This window comes from Lynx canadensis, chromosome B3 (genome assembly GCF_007474595.2).
Source record: "Lynx canadensis isolate LIC74 chromosome B3, mLynCan4.pri.v2, whole genome shotgun sequence".
In the NCBI taxonomy this organism is placed as follows: domain Eukaryota; kingdom Metazoa; phylum Chordata; class Mammalia; order Carnivora; family Felidae; genus Lynx; species Lynx canadensis.
Window position 1 is genome coordinate 135631761 of NC_044308.2, and position 17432 is coordinate 135649192.

Genomic DNA, 17432 nt, shown 5'->3' on the forward strand with positions numbered 1-17432 from the left:
CATGTCTAGTCTAATTGATTTCTCCATTTCACTTTAAAGATAATAACATACCTCATGTTTATTTAAAAATTGTTTACAAAACCCTTTTTCATCCTGACAATGCATTGCCGAATATCTATAACGTAGCAGACACTGTGCTGCATCCTGTAAGCCAAGGCTCAAAGTACACAGAGTTACATGAAGGAGTCAGACATACAAGCAAATGATTGCAGTACAGTTGCAACAGGGCTGGAAGAGTGGGCCAAAGTACTCAGGGAATGAGTGTATGACTACTGGTTAAGGTCATATTTGAACTGGGTCTTGAAGAATAAACACAACTGTATCAATCAAGAGATTTTTGATGGCAAATAACTCCAAAGAAATGGCTTCAACAATAAGGAATTAATCTGTTAGGTGGAGAAGTCCCATGGCAGGGAAAGGCCCAGACCCCCAGTACAGTATATGTCTAAAATTATGTTATCTTGGACCTACATTCATTCTCTCTGCTCTATCATCTTCCAGGCACGCTTCATCATCCCTTGGGGTTGTAAGACAGCTGCCAGTGGCAACTGGAGTCACATGTTCTCTTGTTCATACACAACAGGAGAAAAAAGTCCTGTCCCCCAGAAAAAGAATGTCTCCTTCCTTTCAATCAACAGTTTACAGGGAAATGACCTGGCTTGGAGTAATCAAAATCTACTCCTGCAGTGGATGATGAATCACCTTCTCAGAGTTTCCTGGATGACAAAGAAAAAGAACTCCAAGCACTGGGATAAACACATGAGATACAGAAGCACAGTAACAAGAAACAGCTTGGTAAGGCTGGAGTGATGGGAAACGGAAGGTTGGACACTGTCCACAAACTCTGTGAGTTTGGACTTTATCCTATAAGCAATGGGAGGTTAACACAGGTTTTTTTAAGTAGGGAAGTAACATGCCCCAATTGGGTTTTTTAGAAACATAAGTGTGGTAGCAATATAGAGAATAGAGAATTAGGGGGACAGTGGGAAAACAAATGGCAGAGACTTGGTTGGTAGATGTTCAATAAATAGTTCAGACTAGTAACAGGGAGGGAAACAACTGAAGAGCAAACATAAGGTGGCAAAGCTGCTTTGTAAAACACTGTGACGTACATGTGTGCACGTGTGTGAGTGTATACACACACACACAGACTCTTGAGGAAAACGAAGCCTCAGACAGGTTAAAGGGCTTGCTTAAGATCACAAACCTATAAACAGTAGTCAGAATCGGACTGGAGGTTTGATTCCTAGTCCAATGTTCTTTTACATAACAACTATATCTAAAAACTCCCAACAATGCTCAAAAGACTTTTTTGAATCCTGTGATGTAAAGGATGCTCTATGTTCTGCATTAAAGTGATTCCTATTTATTCCAACCTTAACATAAGGTTCACTACACATATTCAGTATCAATTTACATAACTTAGTACATTATATATTTTTGAAATTTCTATATTAAGAAATATTTTTTCATAATTTTTTTATAAAAAATTATAAAATCTTTTATAAAAAAATTATTTTAATGTTTATTCATTTTTGAAAGACAGAGAAAGAGCACAAGTGGGGGAGGGTCAGAGAGAGAGGGAGACACAGAATCCAAAGCAGGCTCCAGGCTCTGAGCTGTCAGCACAGAGTCCAACGTGGGGCTCAAATTCACAAACCGCGAGATCATGACCTGAGCCAAAGTAGGACACTTAACCTACTGAGCCACCCAGGTGCCCCAAAACTGTCAAATTTTAAAATTTAAATTAATTTTTAAAAATTAAAAAATAAAGGATACTAAAAACCACTGAAGCTTGCATTAAAAGAATTTTGAACTTGTTTTGCAAATAAACTAGGTACTGAATATTTGAATTTCATTATAAATCTGGAGTCAACACGCACCTGAAAAGTTTCTTCTAAGTTATGCATCCCTTTGAAACTTTGGATTCTGATAAGCAATTTCCGCTATCATCAACTTAAAAAGAAAAATGTTGCCTTTTTTTTTTTTTAAAGTGTTCATGTACTTTTGAGAGAAAGAGAGAGAGAGGCAAAGGTGTGAGCAGGGGAGGGGCAGAAAGAGGGAGACACAGAATCCAAAGCAGGCTCCAGGCTCTGAGCTGTCAGCATAGAGCCCGACTCAGGGCTCGAACTCACAGACCATGAGATCATGACCTGAGCTGAAGTCGAACGCTTAACCAACTGAGCCAACCAGGCACCCCTGGCCTCACTCTTAAAGACACTTGTTTTAGAAAAAGTCACTTGCCTATTTCTTTTCATAGCAGAGAAGTCTGATTTTGTTTTGTTACCATTGTACCAAGACTGGGTTCAGGGAAGATGGCTTAAAATAAAATAAAATAAAATAAAATAAAATAAAATAAAGTAAGATAAGATAAGATAAGATAAGATAAGATAAAATAAAAATACTTTGTCATTAAAAATTATAAGCATATAGTTTTTAGCTTATGTGGTTAAATTTTAAGTCTTCTGCTTATATCAATTAATAACTTCAATGAGCACCTATGTCCTGGCACTATGCTAGATGCTGGGAATACAGCTGTGAGCAAAATTATACTATAGTTATATTCAGGAATATATTTGTATGATTATTTGATTAGTGTCACTTTTCCCTACTGAATTAAGCCAAAACATGACTGCAAATGTAGAGAGACAATGCCTAAAACACCAACTGGGCATTAATATGTTACTTTGCCAATGACAGCAGAATTTTCCCTTTCACCAGGCTAGAGATGCTCTCAGCACCTATAACTGAATCTTTTTTTCATTAAAACATACCTGCTAAAACACTCTAGCAAACCAGGAACATAAGGAAACCATTTCAACATAATAAAGGTCATAATAAAGGAAAACCCACAGCTAACATCATACTCAATGGTCAAACACTGAACATTTTTTCTCTAAGATCAGGACAAGGATGTACATTTTCACCACTTCTATTCAATATACATAGTGCTGGAAGTCCTAGCCAGAACAATTAGGCAAGAAAAAGAAATAACAGGCATTCAAATTGGAAGAAATAAAATTATCTTTGTCGAAGACACTATCTTACGTGTAGAAAACTAGATTACACACACACACACAAGCCTGTTAGAACTAATGAATGCTTTCAATACAGCTGCAGGATGCAAAGCTTAACATACAAAAATGAGCTGTGTTCTAAACATCAATAATGAACAATCCAAAGAGGAAATTAAAATATCAATCCTATTTATGATAGTTTCAAAAAGAATTAAATACTAAGGAATAACCTTAACCAAGGAGATGAAAGACTTTTACACTTAAAAGTTTTACACTTAAAACTACAAAGTGCTGTGGGAAGAAATTAAAGATACATATAAATTGAAAGACATCTGGAATTTACAGACTGTAAGATTTAATATCAATATGTCAATATGGCTCCAATCTATAGATTCAGTGCAGTCCCTATCAAAAAAATCTCAATGGCATATTTTTTTTTAATTTTGGAGAAATAAAAAAACCCATCCTAGAATTCATATGGAATCTCAAGGGACCACAAACAGCCAAAACAATCTTGAATTAGAACAATGTTGGAGGTCTCACACTTCCTGATTTCAAAATTACTATAAAGCTACGGTAATCAAAACAATGTGGTATTGGCATACAGACAGACTCACAGACCAACAGAATAGAGAGTTCAGAAATAAAGCCAAGCACAGTATAATCAAGTCATTTTCAGTAAGGGTGCCAAAATCATTCAGTGGAAAAAAGACAGTCTTTTCAACAAATGGTGCTGAGAAAAACTGGATACCCACATGCAAAGATCTAAATGTATGACTTTTCCAGGGGGAAAGCTTCAAAACTTTGGATCTGACAATGATTTCTTGCATATAAGACCAAAAGCATAAGCAACAAAGAAAAAATATATAAACTGGGCTTCATCAAAATTAAAAACTTTTGTGCGTCGGGGCACCTGGGTGGCTCAGTAGGTTAAGCGTCCAACTTTGGCTCAGGTCATGATCTCACAGTTTGTGGGTTTGAGCCCAGCGTCAGGCTCTGTGCTGACAGCCTGGAGCCTGCTTCAGATTGTGTCTCCCTTGCTCTCTGCCCCTCCCCCGCTCATGCTCTCTTGCTCTCTCAAAAACAAATAAAACGTTAAAAATTTTTTAACTGGGGCGCCTGGGTGGCGCAATCGGTTAAGCGTCCGACTTCAGCCAGGTCACGATCTCGCGGTCCGTGAGTTCGAGCCCCGCGTCGGGCTCTGGGCGGATGGCTCCGAGCCTGGAGCCTGTTTCTGATTCTGTGTCTCCCTCTCTCTCTGCCCCTCCCCCGTTCATGCTCTGTCTCTCTCTGTCCCAAAAAAAATAAATAAACGTCGAAAAAAAAAAATTAAAAAAAAAAAAAAGTTTAACTTTTGAGCATCAAAGAACAGAGTGAAAAGGTAATCCACGGAATAGCAGATGATATTTTCAAATCATATGTCTGATAAGGAATTGGTATCTGGAATATATAAAGAACTCCTACAACTCAACAACAAAAAAGCAAACAACTAGATTAAAAAATGGTAAAAGAATTTACTAGATGTTTCTCCAAAGAAGATATACAAAAGACTGAGAAGCACAAGAAGAAATCATTATTAGAGAAATAGGAATCAAAACCACAATAGGGGCACCAAACTGGCTCAGTTAGTAGAGCATGTGACTCTGGGTCTCCGAGTTGTGAGTTCAAGCCCCATGATGGGTGTAGAGATTACTTAAAAATAAATAAATAAAAATAATAATAATTAAAAAGCCTAAAATGGCAAATCACTTCATACCCATTAGGATGACTAGTATCAAAATAACAGAAAACAACAAGTGTTGGTGAGAATTGGAGAAATTGGAGCCCTTGTGCACTGCTGGTGGGAATGTGAAATTTTCTGGGTTATACCTCAAAGAAATGAAAGCGTGGACTCAAACAGATACTGTACATACATACAATGAAATAGTATTCAGCCTTAAAAAGGAAGGAAATTCTGAAAAATTCTCCAACATGAATGAATCTTAAAAACATGCTAGGGGCGCCTGGGTGGCGCAGTCGGTTAAGCGTCCGACTTCAGCCAGGTCACGATCTCGCGGTCCGTGAGTTCGAGCCCCGCGTCGGGCTCTGGGCTGATGGCTCAGAGCCTGGAGCCTGTTTCCGATTCTGTGTCTCCCTCTCTCTCTGCCCCTCCCCCGTTCATGCTCTGTCTCTCTCTGTCCCAAAATAAATAAACGTTGAAAAAAAAAATTAAAAAAAAAAAAAAAAAAAAACCATGCTAAATGAGGGGCGCCTGGGTGGCTCAGTTGGTTAAGCGTCCGACTTTGGCTCAGGTCACGATCTCGCAGTTCATGGGTTTGAGCCCCGCGTCGGGCTCTGTGCTGACAGCTCAGAGACTGGAGCCTGTTTCAGATTCTGTGTCTCCCTCTCTCTGACCCTCCCTCATTCATGCTCTGTCTCTCTCTGTCTCAAAAATAAATAAACGTTAAAAAAAAAAAATTAAAAAAAAATGTAAATGAAATAAGCCAGTCACAAAAGGACAAATTTTATAGGATTCCACTAAAATGAGGTACATAGCGTAATCAAATTCATAGAGACAAAAAGTAGAATGATGGTTGCCAGGGGGTTGGGAGTAAAGGGAAATGAAATAGGAGTTAGTGTTTAATAGGTAAAAGGTTTCAGTAGGGGATGATGAAAAGGTTCTGGAGATGGATGGTGGCGATGGCTCCACAACAATGTGGATGTACTGAATGCCACAGAACTGTATACTTAAAACCGGTTAAAATGTCAAATTTTATGTTTATGTATATTTTACCACAATAAAAACAAAAACACCTGCCACACATCCTTCCTATTGACTCTATCCTAGTCTGGGGTCTCATCTCTTCATATTTAGGTAACTGCAACAGCTACTGTCATTGCTGGCTCATTCCATTCTGTCCTCATTCAAGCTCAACCTGTAGATCACAGGCAGGTCCATCTTGCTGGTTTATCGCATTAATATGGGGCTTCCAACCTTTCAAAGGCTCCCCATATCTTGCCCAAGAGGATAAAAATCCAAATCTCCTCAAACTAGTACTCAAACCCTTCTACAGATATCCTTCCAACTGCGTGGTTTTTTTTCCTTTTAGCCTCCCAAATTCAGTTGTCAGCTCATCCTAGTTTCCCTCTATTCCCCTCCCCCAAAGCTAATCTCCACATCATATTCTCGCTTTTCTCTCACAGAGTAACTGCTCCAGTATCTCTGTAAATCTAAACCCTCACAGGCTAGCTCAAGTCCCAAGTGTTCCAGGAAGTTCTTTAGACTCTTAAGTCTCACTCGTCTCCCTCTAACCAGAACACCTACAGCATTCTCTGTATTCATAGAATGTACTAGATTGTCTTCTAGAGTCATAAGGGTACACCTTATCTTTCCTGAGGGCAAAGTTTATATACTACACTTCTTTCTTTTCTACTATAGCAACTAATATAATGCAAAATGCAAAGCAGACTTTCAATAATTACAATTAATTACAGTGTAATTCATTGAACACAAGGTACAACTTTGATATGTTGAGTTTCACTGACTAGAATGTGATCAGAATCATTTGAGGTTGCATTTCTGAAGGTTACCCCATGACACACAACAAAGAAGACTCTTGTAATTCAACAAGAAAATAGATGGAAACTAGGCAGTATAATCTAGCAAATGCAACACCGGTGTTTTAAATCTTAAAATGAGAGTCTGATATAAAGAACTTGTTTAAATGCTGGTGTTGGGGCACAGAACACTAGTTTGGCTTTGTGGGACAGAATATTGACCTATGGGTTTTACTGACTGCGTGCAAGAATGGACCATGCCTGTAACTGGGTGAAAATATAGTTACAGGCCTATGAAAACTCTAAATGAAATGTCAGATCAGAGTGAGGCACTCTCTCTCATTTCTGCTTTCAACTTTATTGCACAAGGACCTAGACATGGGCACTAGTATTGGTGGTTAAGAATGCATTTCTCAATGAAGAATAAGAGGCTCAGGGGTGCAGCGAAAAGAGCTCTCTAAATGGGGGCGCGGCGAGGCTCAGATCCCAGTTGTGCCCCAAGCCCTGGCCAGCTGTAAGACCCACGGCAAGTCAGTCATCTCCCTGGGCCTAGATTCTCCGCTCTAAAACAAGTCATACCAGAGCTCTAAAGGTTTTTCTGACTCCAAAAATTCCAGGACAACTTTAATCACAGATTCCATTAACATGTATAATTCTTGCTATTTCAACTCCTTCTTCCACATTTCCAGAAGAAAGTCAAGTATTTCAGCAACCTGAAAGAAATGGATGCTATTCAGAGACCAAAGATTCTGTCCGTTGGAAAAAACTAAGTAATTCTGTAAAAATGCCTATTTCCTCATTACAGTAAGATGTTTTGGCAGAGGGAACAGTTCTCTGGTAAAGATAACCAAGACTGCTGTGCATCAGGCCTAATCCAGAGTACTCATTATCCGTGCTGGTATGTAAAGAGGTGCTATCATGGTTCAAAGCGGAAGCAACACTCCTCAGAGCTTCTCCAAAAAGACGGCGAGAAAGTTCTCATCCTCGGGGTAAGGCTAGTGAACAGCTGTGCAAATGATAAGGCACTGAAAATGCATGCTTTTGGCCATTCAAGTACTCCAAGCACAGACTCCTTTATCAAACAGTCGGTATTGTCTCCCTCCCAACCTGTCAAAACACGATTCCAGTTGGAGCCCGGAACAGTAACTTACCCGGGCAATCTAACTTCTCTCCCCCCTGGGGCAGCCGTCCGCAGGCCTGCTCCTTCCCCAATTCCGGCCGGCCGCTCTCACGCCCACCCCGGGGCGGTCGCAGCCCCGCAGTCGGGTAAACACGCGCCCGAGTATCGGGAGCGGTTTCCCGGCGTCCTGGGAGCGGCGGGTCCCGCCCCTTGGAGCCCGGAGCTGGTCGGGCCGTCGTCGCGGCCACCTCGGGTCGCTCTCTCCGTCCCGAGTGCCACACCTCGCGCCTCTGTCCCCGGGACGACGGCGCACAGCCCAGTCCGCCCCTGGGAGCGCACGGGGACCGGCCAGTCCGCCGCCGCCGCCTCAGCTCCAGACGGACGACTGCCCTCTCCTCTCCCCGCCGGCGGCGCCTCCCGCGGCGGCTGGGCCCCAGCCCGGCGCCCCCACCTCTTAGACACAGCCCCTTCCTTGCCGGGACGCCCCGCGCTGCGCCGGGCACAGCCTCGGCTCCCAGTCTCAGAGACACCAAGGGACACTCACCCCGGAGGCTCCTCCCGCCGCTGCTGCTGCCGCCGCTGGGACCGCGGCCGTCGCCCCCGCCGCCGCCACCAGCACCGCGGTCCGCACCGGCGCCAGCACCCCCGGCCATTCTCCTCCTGCCGCCGCCGCCGCCCTCTCCGCTCCTGTCAGTGGCTCAGGCTCCGGGGCTGCTCCAGGTTTCCCTCGCCGCCATTTTGACTCCTAGAGGGAGCAGGAGGGGCTCGGCTCGGCGCGGCCCTGGGGCGCCTGCGCGGCGCTGCGGAGCCGGCCCGAGCCCCCACCCGCCCCCGCCGTCGCCGCGCCTAGAGTCACGTGGGCCGGCGGCGGGCGCGCGCGAGCGCCAGGCCGGGCCGGGCAAGGGAGGCGCGTTCGCGAGCCCCGGGAGCGGTCGAAGCCGAGTGCGCGCGCATTATTCCCGCTCCGCGCCTCGGAGCACAGAGCGGGACGCTCAGAGTTTGAAGCTCGTTGCAGCATCCTGCTTACCCTGGGGAATTGTGACAAATCATTAAATGTATCAGAATGGAATTATAATAACTACGTTACTGGACGACCAGGTCTACCAATTCCTGTTGCTATTCGGTGGCCGGCATCCACGGATCGCGCATCTTGCTTGCGCGTCCAAGAGAAGACAGCGCTTCCGCGGAAAACTCCTTTCTGACAGTCTTGGCGTTTCGGTGGCTTCTTGGCACTTTATCTTAACTACTGCTGCATGGTACTTTTACAGACAGCACTTTGATACTTGCTATATCAGGTTAAAAAAAAAAAGTTTTCCTCAACAAAATACCTCCGTGAATGAGGGACGAGAATTGATGAAAACGCACGATCGCTACGTGGATGAGCCAAATCGCCCTTTCCTAGATGCCCCTTGTCTGGGAGTTTGCAATAATTCCAGCGATGCAGTAACAAAAAAACAAAGAAAAAACAAAAACAAAAAACCCAAAAACCACACCTTATGTTTCTGCACCATCTTATAGTACTTAAAACACCGTTAAATACGTGGCTTCGTTTGAACACCGAACCACCCTTTGAAGTAGTCGGGACAGGTATTAGGTTATAGCCGTTTTATAGCTAAGAAATAGGCTCAGCAATACTCAGTCGTTTGCCCCCAGGCACACATGCAACATTAGTAAGTAGACAGCATTAATAAGTAGACGTGGGCAAGCCCAGACTAGAAGTCCAGACACTTTGACCCTGGTCGCCAGGTATATCACTCGTCACAGTTCTCAAGTAGAGCTTAGCAATACCTGATGTATTTGTCCTCTGGGAATTTATTTAAAACCCTCTTAAAGTATTTGCATTTTTCTTTAAAAATTTTTTTTAATATTTATTTATTTTTGAGAGAGACAGAGAGACAGTGTGATCAGAAGGGCAGGGAGAGAGGGAGACATAGAATCTGAAGCAGGCTCCAGGCTCTGAGCTGTCAGCACAGAGCCACCTGTGGGGCTCAAACTCAAGAACTCACCTGAGTTCATGACCTGAGCCCAAGTTGGCCGCTTAATGGACTGAACCACCCAGGTGCCCCTAAAGTTTATTATAATTTTTTATAGTTTATTGATTTACTTTGGTGGGGTGGGAGTATCAGCAGGAGGGGGGGCAACAGAGGATCTGAAGTGGCCTCCATGTCCATACCATAGAGCTCAATGTGGGGTTCAAACCCACCAACCGTGATTGTGACTTGAGCCCAAGTAGGATGCTAAACTGACTGAGCCACCCAGGCTCCCCAAGGTATTTGCATTTTCAATCTCTACCCATGCTTTGAAAAACAAGTTCTCTAAGTCACATCCAGTCTTTTTGTTCTCAAATCACCTCTAAGCTTCGAAAAGTAAGAGCAGTTTTGAATTTTGTGGTGTTTTAAATCGTCTCTTGGTCCTTTATTATTTTATCCAAACATTTCATATGTGATTGTAGGATTTAAGTTTTTTTGACATCCTTCAATGGAAGGACTTTATCTCCGTGAATATTATAGTTGCTTTTCTCTGAACTTTCTTCAGATTTGTTATATCTTTCTTGTGGTCATTGATCCCCTCTTTACTTCCTTGAAAAGATATTTCTTTCCAGTCTGTATTACTTCATTTTCCCCCCACTCACTCCGTACATCTCTCCTACCCCAATCCTTGAAGGTTTGGAGATTGTAGTATTCCCTTGTCTGAAACAGATTCTCCTTTAGCTGGTAAAGTTCTCTTCAACTGAGCATACAAGTGTGGGCAATGGACAAGAAGTACATAGAAAAGTGAGAAAATACAGAGGAAATAGGCCTATCCAATTGAAGCAAAGACTCTGACAGCCACTTCCTATTACCTACACTGTTATAATACTTAACCCTAAAGGCATAATTGAACCTTATCTAAATTCAAGCCACCTACCATTATTTTTCCTTCCTTTTTCTTTTTTTTTTTTTTGGCAAAAATAAAAAAGTCCCGCAAAACAAAATACCCTCATACCACTTTATTCCAACCTTTATCCAAAAATGTGAGAAGTGTTAAAAATGAGCTTCAGATGCTGACCTCCAACCTCATAGCAAATGGGAAGAGAGGGTCAGGGTAGAAGTTCACTGGATAGGGGCACCTCGATGGTTCGTCAGTTGAGTGTCCAACTTTGGCTCAGGTCATGATCTCACAGTTCGTAGGTTCAAGCCCCTCATCGGGCTCTGTGCTGACAGCTTGGAGCCTGAAGTCAGCTTTGGATCCTGTGTCTCCCTCTCTCTCTGCGCCTCCCCCACTTGTTTTCTCTCTCTCTCTCTCTCTCTCTCTCTCTCTCTCTCAAAAATAAACATTAAAAAGAATTAAGAGGTTCACTGGATAGAAGTTCTCCACTCCTGGAGAAAAGGGAAGCCACAGGCATGGTATAGGATTAGAAGAACACTAGGGTCCTTTGGCAAATGAGACCCTTTCTCTCCTAAGACCTCCCCTACCTGAAACCCTCCTCTTCAACAGTGAAGACCCATTTAAAATTATTGACACTTGTACAGGAATCTGGTCCATAGCATATGTGGCGGGCAGCTAGCTGACCAAAAAGGGCCTAGGGCCCGCCCCCTGCTTCTTGGCAGGTAAAATTGGGCACAACTCAGCTTCCACCTCCTCACTCCTCTCTTCTCTCTCTTTCTCAGAAATGTCATGGCTCACAAAAATAATCTGGTACCACCAGCTGATCCGGACAGGACCAGAACCTGACTTCAGGCAGAAGGTTACAGGTAATTGGAGCTGGATGTCAGCCAACTGAGTTGGCAGGACAATTTGAGGTTGGTCACAAGGACTGCAGTCTCCTGGTGGTCATGGTTCCAGGCCACCATTTTTTTTTTTTTTTTGGATTCAAATATTTATTTATTTTTTGTGGTGAAGTAAATACAGTAATGTGTTTTATTTTATTTATTTATTTTTTAATTACATATAATTTATTGTCAAATTGGTTTCCATACAGCACCCAGTGCTCATCCCAACAGGTGCCCTCCTCAATGCCCATCACCCACTTTCCCCTCTCCCCCACCCCCACCAGGCCATGATTTCTACCACATTACACTTATCTTTGGCCCCCTCAGTGAGGCAAAGCATGGTCAAAGTCCATGCGTGCTCCACATTATCCTTTTCTTTAACCTTGGAGGTGAAAGAGTTGGGATGGCTAGAGTGCTCATCACTGAAGAAAAAAGGGAATGGGGGGCCTGCAGACCTTCAGACCTCCAAAACACCCCACCTGGCTGAGTTCTTCTGACTCAAGACTGCTAAGGCCAGTGGCTGTGCTGCAAGGTATTTTCCATTAGTTTATTTTTGTCTTAATCAGCTAAATATTGCATTAATATTAAAATATTAATATTGTACTAAAAATTGCATTGTCCATACCACTTCTTGATAATTTATTAAAATATTAAATAAGATAAGTCCCCATCACAGGCCCCATGGTTCAGTCAGTTAAGCCTCCGACTTCAGCTCAGGTCATGATCGTGCTGTTCATGAGTTCAATCCCTGTGTGGGGCTCTGTGCTGACAGCTCAGAGCCTGGAGCCTGCCTCAGATTCTGTGTCTCCTCTCTCTCTGCCCCTCCCCAGCTCTCTCTCTGTCTCTCTCTCTCTCTCAAAAATAAATAAACATTAAACATTTTTTTAAAAAAATTAAGTCCCTATCATTTACGCTTTCTCACTTATTCCCAACCGTCCTTTTTTGACTTTGGTTCTGTTTCCTAGACACAATTTTGAAAACAAATGAAAATAAAACCAACAACAATAGAACTCTAAAATTCCAGGGTAATGTAGTTTTCCTAAAAGCCTTTGATGTGGAAATCTATCAAAGGCTTTTGGAAATACCAGATAAGGTCTGCTGGTTCTACCTTGTCCTTTGGTCCATCTGCATGTTCAGAGAACTCTAGTAGACTAGATTTGGGTATGATTTGCTTTCACAGAAACTAAGCATTGGTGTTCCACGATTTTTTCCACCCTATAATTCATCTACCTTGTATGTGTCTAGTTGTGTCTAGATGTGTCTAGTTCAATTTAGTCCAACAGGTTTTTTTTTAAAGCATTCAATACCATGTGCCAAGCACAGTGCCAATGCTCAGGCTAAAAAAATAAATCATTCTTTGCCCTTGAGAAGCTTAAAGTCTAAACAGGAAGACAGACTGGAGGGGGGAAGGCTAGTGCTGAGATAATTCAGTAGTGGTGAACAGCACAAGTCCTAGACTTATACAGATCTGAGTGGGTATGTGACTACAAGCCAGGACAATCAAAATCCTTTCTGGTAATTTCTGCCAGGCTATCCTAGCATATGTTTCCTCTTAATCTGTTTCTCTGGGATTATGACCTTAAAGGACAATGTCGATTTTCTTTTTTACCTGTGAGGAGAAAGCCATGAGGAATAGGAGAGAAGGAAGATCACATGCAGAAAGAAACAGAGAACTTAACAGAAAGGGGAGTCATGACATCATTTGAAGTCTTGGAATTTTGTTTTTAAGTAATTTCTACACCCAACTGGGGCTCCAACTCACAACCCTGAGATCAAGGGTCCCATGCTCTGACAACTGAGCCAACCAGGCGCCCCTTACTTTCCTTTTTAAACATCTTAAACTTGTTGGGTGTGGGTAAGAACAGTGGGTTTCTGTCACTTGGAATCAAGAGTCCTGAATTTATGTTCTGTTCCTCTTCCTGTTCCCTCCATCAGCAAATGGTACCCCATCCACCTGGACACCTATGCTGAAAACCTGAGTCCTATCTTGCATTAACTTTGTCTTCTATTTTCTGCTACTCCAGTCTGTTCCTTCCTTTTTGTACTATACATAACCATTCGTTGAAGACCCTTCCTAGGCTCCATTCTGGAATACAGTATGGAAGCCAGGTTTTTGAAATGAAAAAAGGGAAAATTCTATTTCTTCTTATGCTTTGCTCATAATGATTCTGTTTCCAAATGTTTTTCTGGATCTCTTAGAGTCTAAAATATTAAGTGAAATGAAAACACAAGTGTCAAAGTACCCAGGAGAATGACTGGTACTTTGAAAGATGTGAAAGATGTCTTCCTGATCCCAGGAAGAAAAAAAAAAATTCTTATCACCAGAAATAGAGAATCAGAGAGTTAAAGATTAGGGGAAAAGAAGTGAGACAGAAGTAACCATACAAGATAATACCATATATTGTATCCTTTCTAAGATGCCCCCCCTTTTTTTTTACATTTTTTAACAATGCTGAAATTTGTTGTCTTACAATTTTTTAAGAAAGGTTATTTATTAATTTTGAAAGCGGTGGGAGATGGAAATGGAGAGATGGAGAGAGGGAGAGAGAGAGAGAGGATCCCGAGGAGGCTCTACACTGACAGTGCAGAGCCTGACATGGGGTCTGAACCTACAAACCGTGAGATCATAACCTGAGCTGAAGTCGGATGCTTTACCGACTGAGCCACCCAGGCATCCCGTCTTACATTTTTTTTAATGTTTATTTATTTTTGAGAGAGAGACAGAGTGTGAGCAGGGGAGGAGCAGAGAGAGGGAGACACGGAATCTGAAGCAGGCTCCAAGCTGTCAGGACAGAGCCCAATGTGGGGCTTGAACACACAAACCATGAAATCATGACCTGACCTGAAGTTGGACACTTCACCGGCTGAGCCACCCAGGTGCCCCTACATTTTTTTTTTAAAGATTTTGTTTTCAAGTAATTTCTATACCCAACAGGGCTTGAACTCACAATCCTGAGATCAAGAGTTGTATGCTCTACTGACCAAGCCAGCCAGGCACCCCATCTTACAATGTATAACTTCTTAGCACTGGCTCATGATTTAGTTCAATGTATATATTTTTCTTAGTGAGACATTAAATAATGGCATCTTAAATTTTATAAAATTAAAAAACAGGCAAATCTTGGGGTACCTGGCTGGCTGAAATGGAAGAGCAGGCAACTCTTGATTTCAGGGTCATGAGTTTGAGCCCCATGTTGGGTATAGTTCGAGATGAATAAATAAATAAATCTGAAACATTTTTTTAAATGGGACTTAACATTGTGTTAAAAAAAGGCGGGGGGCAAAGCTAAACCATTTGGTTTATAGATATAGAAACCCTAAACTCTAGGGAAAGGCAAAGATGAGTAATGGTGATACAATCTCAAGTATTTAAGATGCTATGGAACATTCTGGAGGTCTAATTGGCAAGGATGCCAGCCAGTTCTTAATCCTTTGGAAGGATATGTTTCCCCCATGAAACCTAGAGATGTAATTTGCCTCAGTTTCTTCAGCATCCTACTTCCAGGATCATCCTCCCACATTGTCACGGCCCTGCATCCATTTCCCACTCTCCTTCTTCATAATTCCTCATTTTTCCCAATTAAGTGGTTTGAGTTGGATTGATGCCATGTTTTGTACCTGGTTGCCTGATTTAAATTTTTTAGCAAATGCTATTCCCCTGACTTTAAAGATTAGTTCAGGGAGGATATGGAACCCCATCAAGAACCAGGATGTGGTGAAATGTTCGCTAGGACTCTGGAAGAGAAAAATCTCTTCTTCCACAGAAGATGCTGGAAGGGTCTTTCCCTCTTCCATTGAATATGACTGAAAGACGATGTAGTCCCAGTGTTTGTTCACAACCATGTTGCTAACTGAGGGAAATCTGCCTTAAGGTAATATTAACTTGTTCCTTAAGAAAAACTGACACCCTGGTGACATCATTAGGCACACTTAATCAGGCTTTATTCGAAACTAGTCCTTCTTCTGGCCTTTCCACTTATGCGAGCCAATCCATTTTATTATTAGGTTTTCTGTAACATTCATTCAAAGTAGTCTTTTTAAAAATTTTTATTTATTTTGAGAGAGAAGCAGAGAGTGTGAGTGGGGAGGGGCAGAGAGAGAGGGAGAGAGAATGCCAGAGCAGGCTCCACACGGTCAGCACAGAACCTGACACGGGGCTCAATCCCATGAATGAGGACCTGGGCCGAAATCAAGGGTCGGATGCTATCCAGGTGCCCCTCGTGCAAAGTAGTCTTAATACATACATGACCTCGTTTAATCTCCACATCAGCATTTTAAGGGAGATATTATTATACCAACTTTGGGGCTTTGCGGCTAGTAAATGATAGTATGAAGGTCTGACCTTTGATATTTTGGCTTCAATTACCAATGCCTTTCCATTCTAGCATAACAGAAATCCATTGAAGAATTTCTGGATGTGGTTCAGGAGAGGAAGAGGAATGTCAAATTTAAGAACTAAAAGGTGGGAGAAGAAAACTAAAATAGTTTTCATCACATGTAATTTTTTTGAAAAAAGAATCCAGCAGTTCTTTCTCGGGGCTCTTTATAATAATGGACCAAGGCTTTTACTGGATCTCTCATTACAGTTGTGCTGGCAATTCAAAAGTATGTTACTAATGTTACCAATTGCATCACTCTGGAATGTTTTTCCCACCTCTGTAACTCTTCTGCTTTTGCTTCTTGCTTATTTGAGTTTCTCTGTCTTTGAGGTCATGCAATTGTAGAGACAGTCACAAATAGATCCAGAGAGACGCCCTGCATTCTGCGAAGACCTTTGGTCCTTGAATAGCAATTAAATGTGTTTTTCTAGAAAGGAGAAGAAGTCGAGGTGTTGCAGCCTTCATTCATTATATAATTTTCTAGAACCCTAACACCAGTTTCTTTAGAGCATGAACATTTATAAAAATCACATTAAAAAGAAGCCAGTGGGCGAGTGTGCATTACTTGTTCATTGTATGTAGAGCTCACAAATCAAAAAACCTGATCTCTAGGCTATGGCTCTAATTATGCCCTTTCATACAACTGCAGCAGGAATGTCCCATATTGTAGGTCACCGAGAATATATTGAATCCAGGGCCCGCTAAGGCCTTTCCTGAAAATTGTAGAGGTTTGAGTTAACAGAGCTAGTCTTTTGTGACTTGGAGAATTTAAACGGAGGAAGGTTGTTTGTACCTGTAATTTGAGAAGCTAAAAGTGCCACCTCCTGGGGTAGGGGTAGGCGGCGGGGAGCTTAATTGTGTCGTGGCTGAATTTGGAGTCAGATTTACTGACAAGGTCAGAAGTAATTTAAAGTTTTTGTCAGAGAGGAAGACCTAAAATGCTTGATTCTCACATCAACAGCACTGTCTGTAGCCTAAACTTTTAAGATTGGGATTAGTTCAGTCAGGGTTGTCGTTCATTGAGATCGTTTTTAACTTACTTCAGCATTTTTTGTTACTCTGGTTTAATAAAAAAAAAAAAAAAGGCGGGGGGGGGGAACCTCAAGAAGACAAAACTTGAGTAATATTGCCTTCATTAAGACTCTTTTGGTTGTAAGTGATAGAAATCCAGCTACCACTAATCTGAACCAAAAAGCAGCATTCAGCCTTGGCTGACTCAGTTGGTAGACCATGTGACTCTTGATCTTGGGGTTGTGAGTTCAAGTCCCACAAGGGGTGAAGAGATAACTTTAAAAAAAAAACAGGATTTATCATTAAAAAAAATAATAAAGTGGCCCCAAACTCAAGGACAAGACATTCACCCAAGCTTTAAGAACAATAAGAAACAGGAATTTGAATATGGTCTGGATGTTTTTTCTGTCCCTTTTCTCTGCTTTTTCAGTGGCCTGCTTTCATTATTAACTCACCATGGAAGGGCTTTTTCTGTAGGTAGAAAAAAACGAAACAAAATATGGCTCCTTAGACTGTTCATTGCATAAAGCAGTCTGAGTTCCAGGATGCTGGTCCCAAGCATAACATCCCTACAGAAGGGCTCTTTGGCCTGGTATTTGTCAGGAACCCAACTTTA

At 42.2% G+C, this 17432-nt stretch overlaps 1 protein-coding gene across 3 annotated transcripts in view; it reads left to right on the forward strand.

The window, feature by feature from the left end:
• The first annotated feature begins 674 nt into the window (after window positions 1-674).
• Window positions 675-17432, forward strand: part of LOC115516813 (cytochrome c oxidase subunit 8C, mitochondrial) — a 28949-nt gene continuing 12191 nt past the window's right edge. The window contains exons 1-3 of one of the 3 annotated variants that reach the window (XM_030319855.1): window positions 8840-8930; window positions 11325-11408; window positions 15812-15888. In XM_030319855.1, the coding sequence (XP_030175715.1) occupies window positions 15842-15888 (47 nt within the window). In that variant the 5' untranslated portion in view covers window positions 8840-8930; window positions 11325-11408; window positions 15812-15841. Of the gene's footprint in view, window positions 796-8839; window positions 8931-11324; window positions 11409-15811; window positions 15889-17432 lie in introns of those variants that run through there. The other 2 variants (XM_030319857.1, XM_030319856.1) reach the window with 2 other exon arrangements.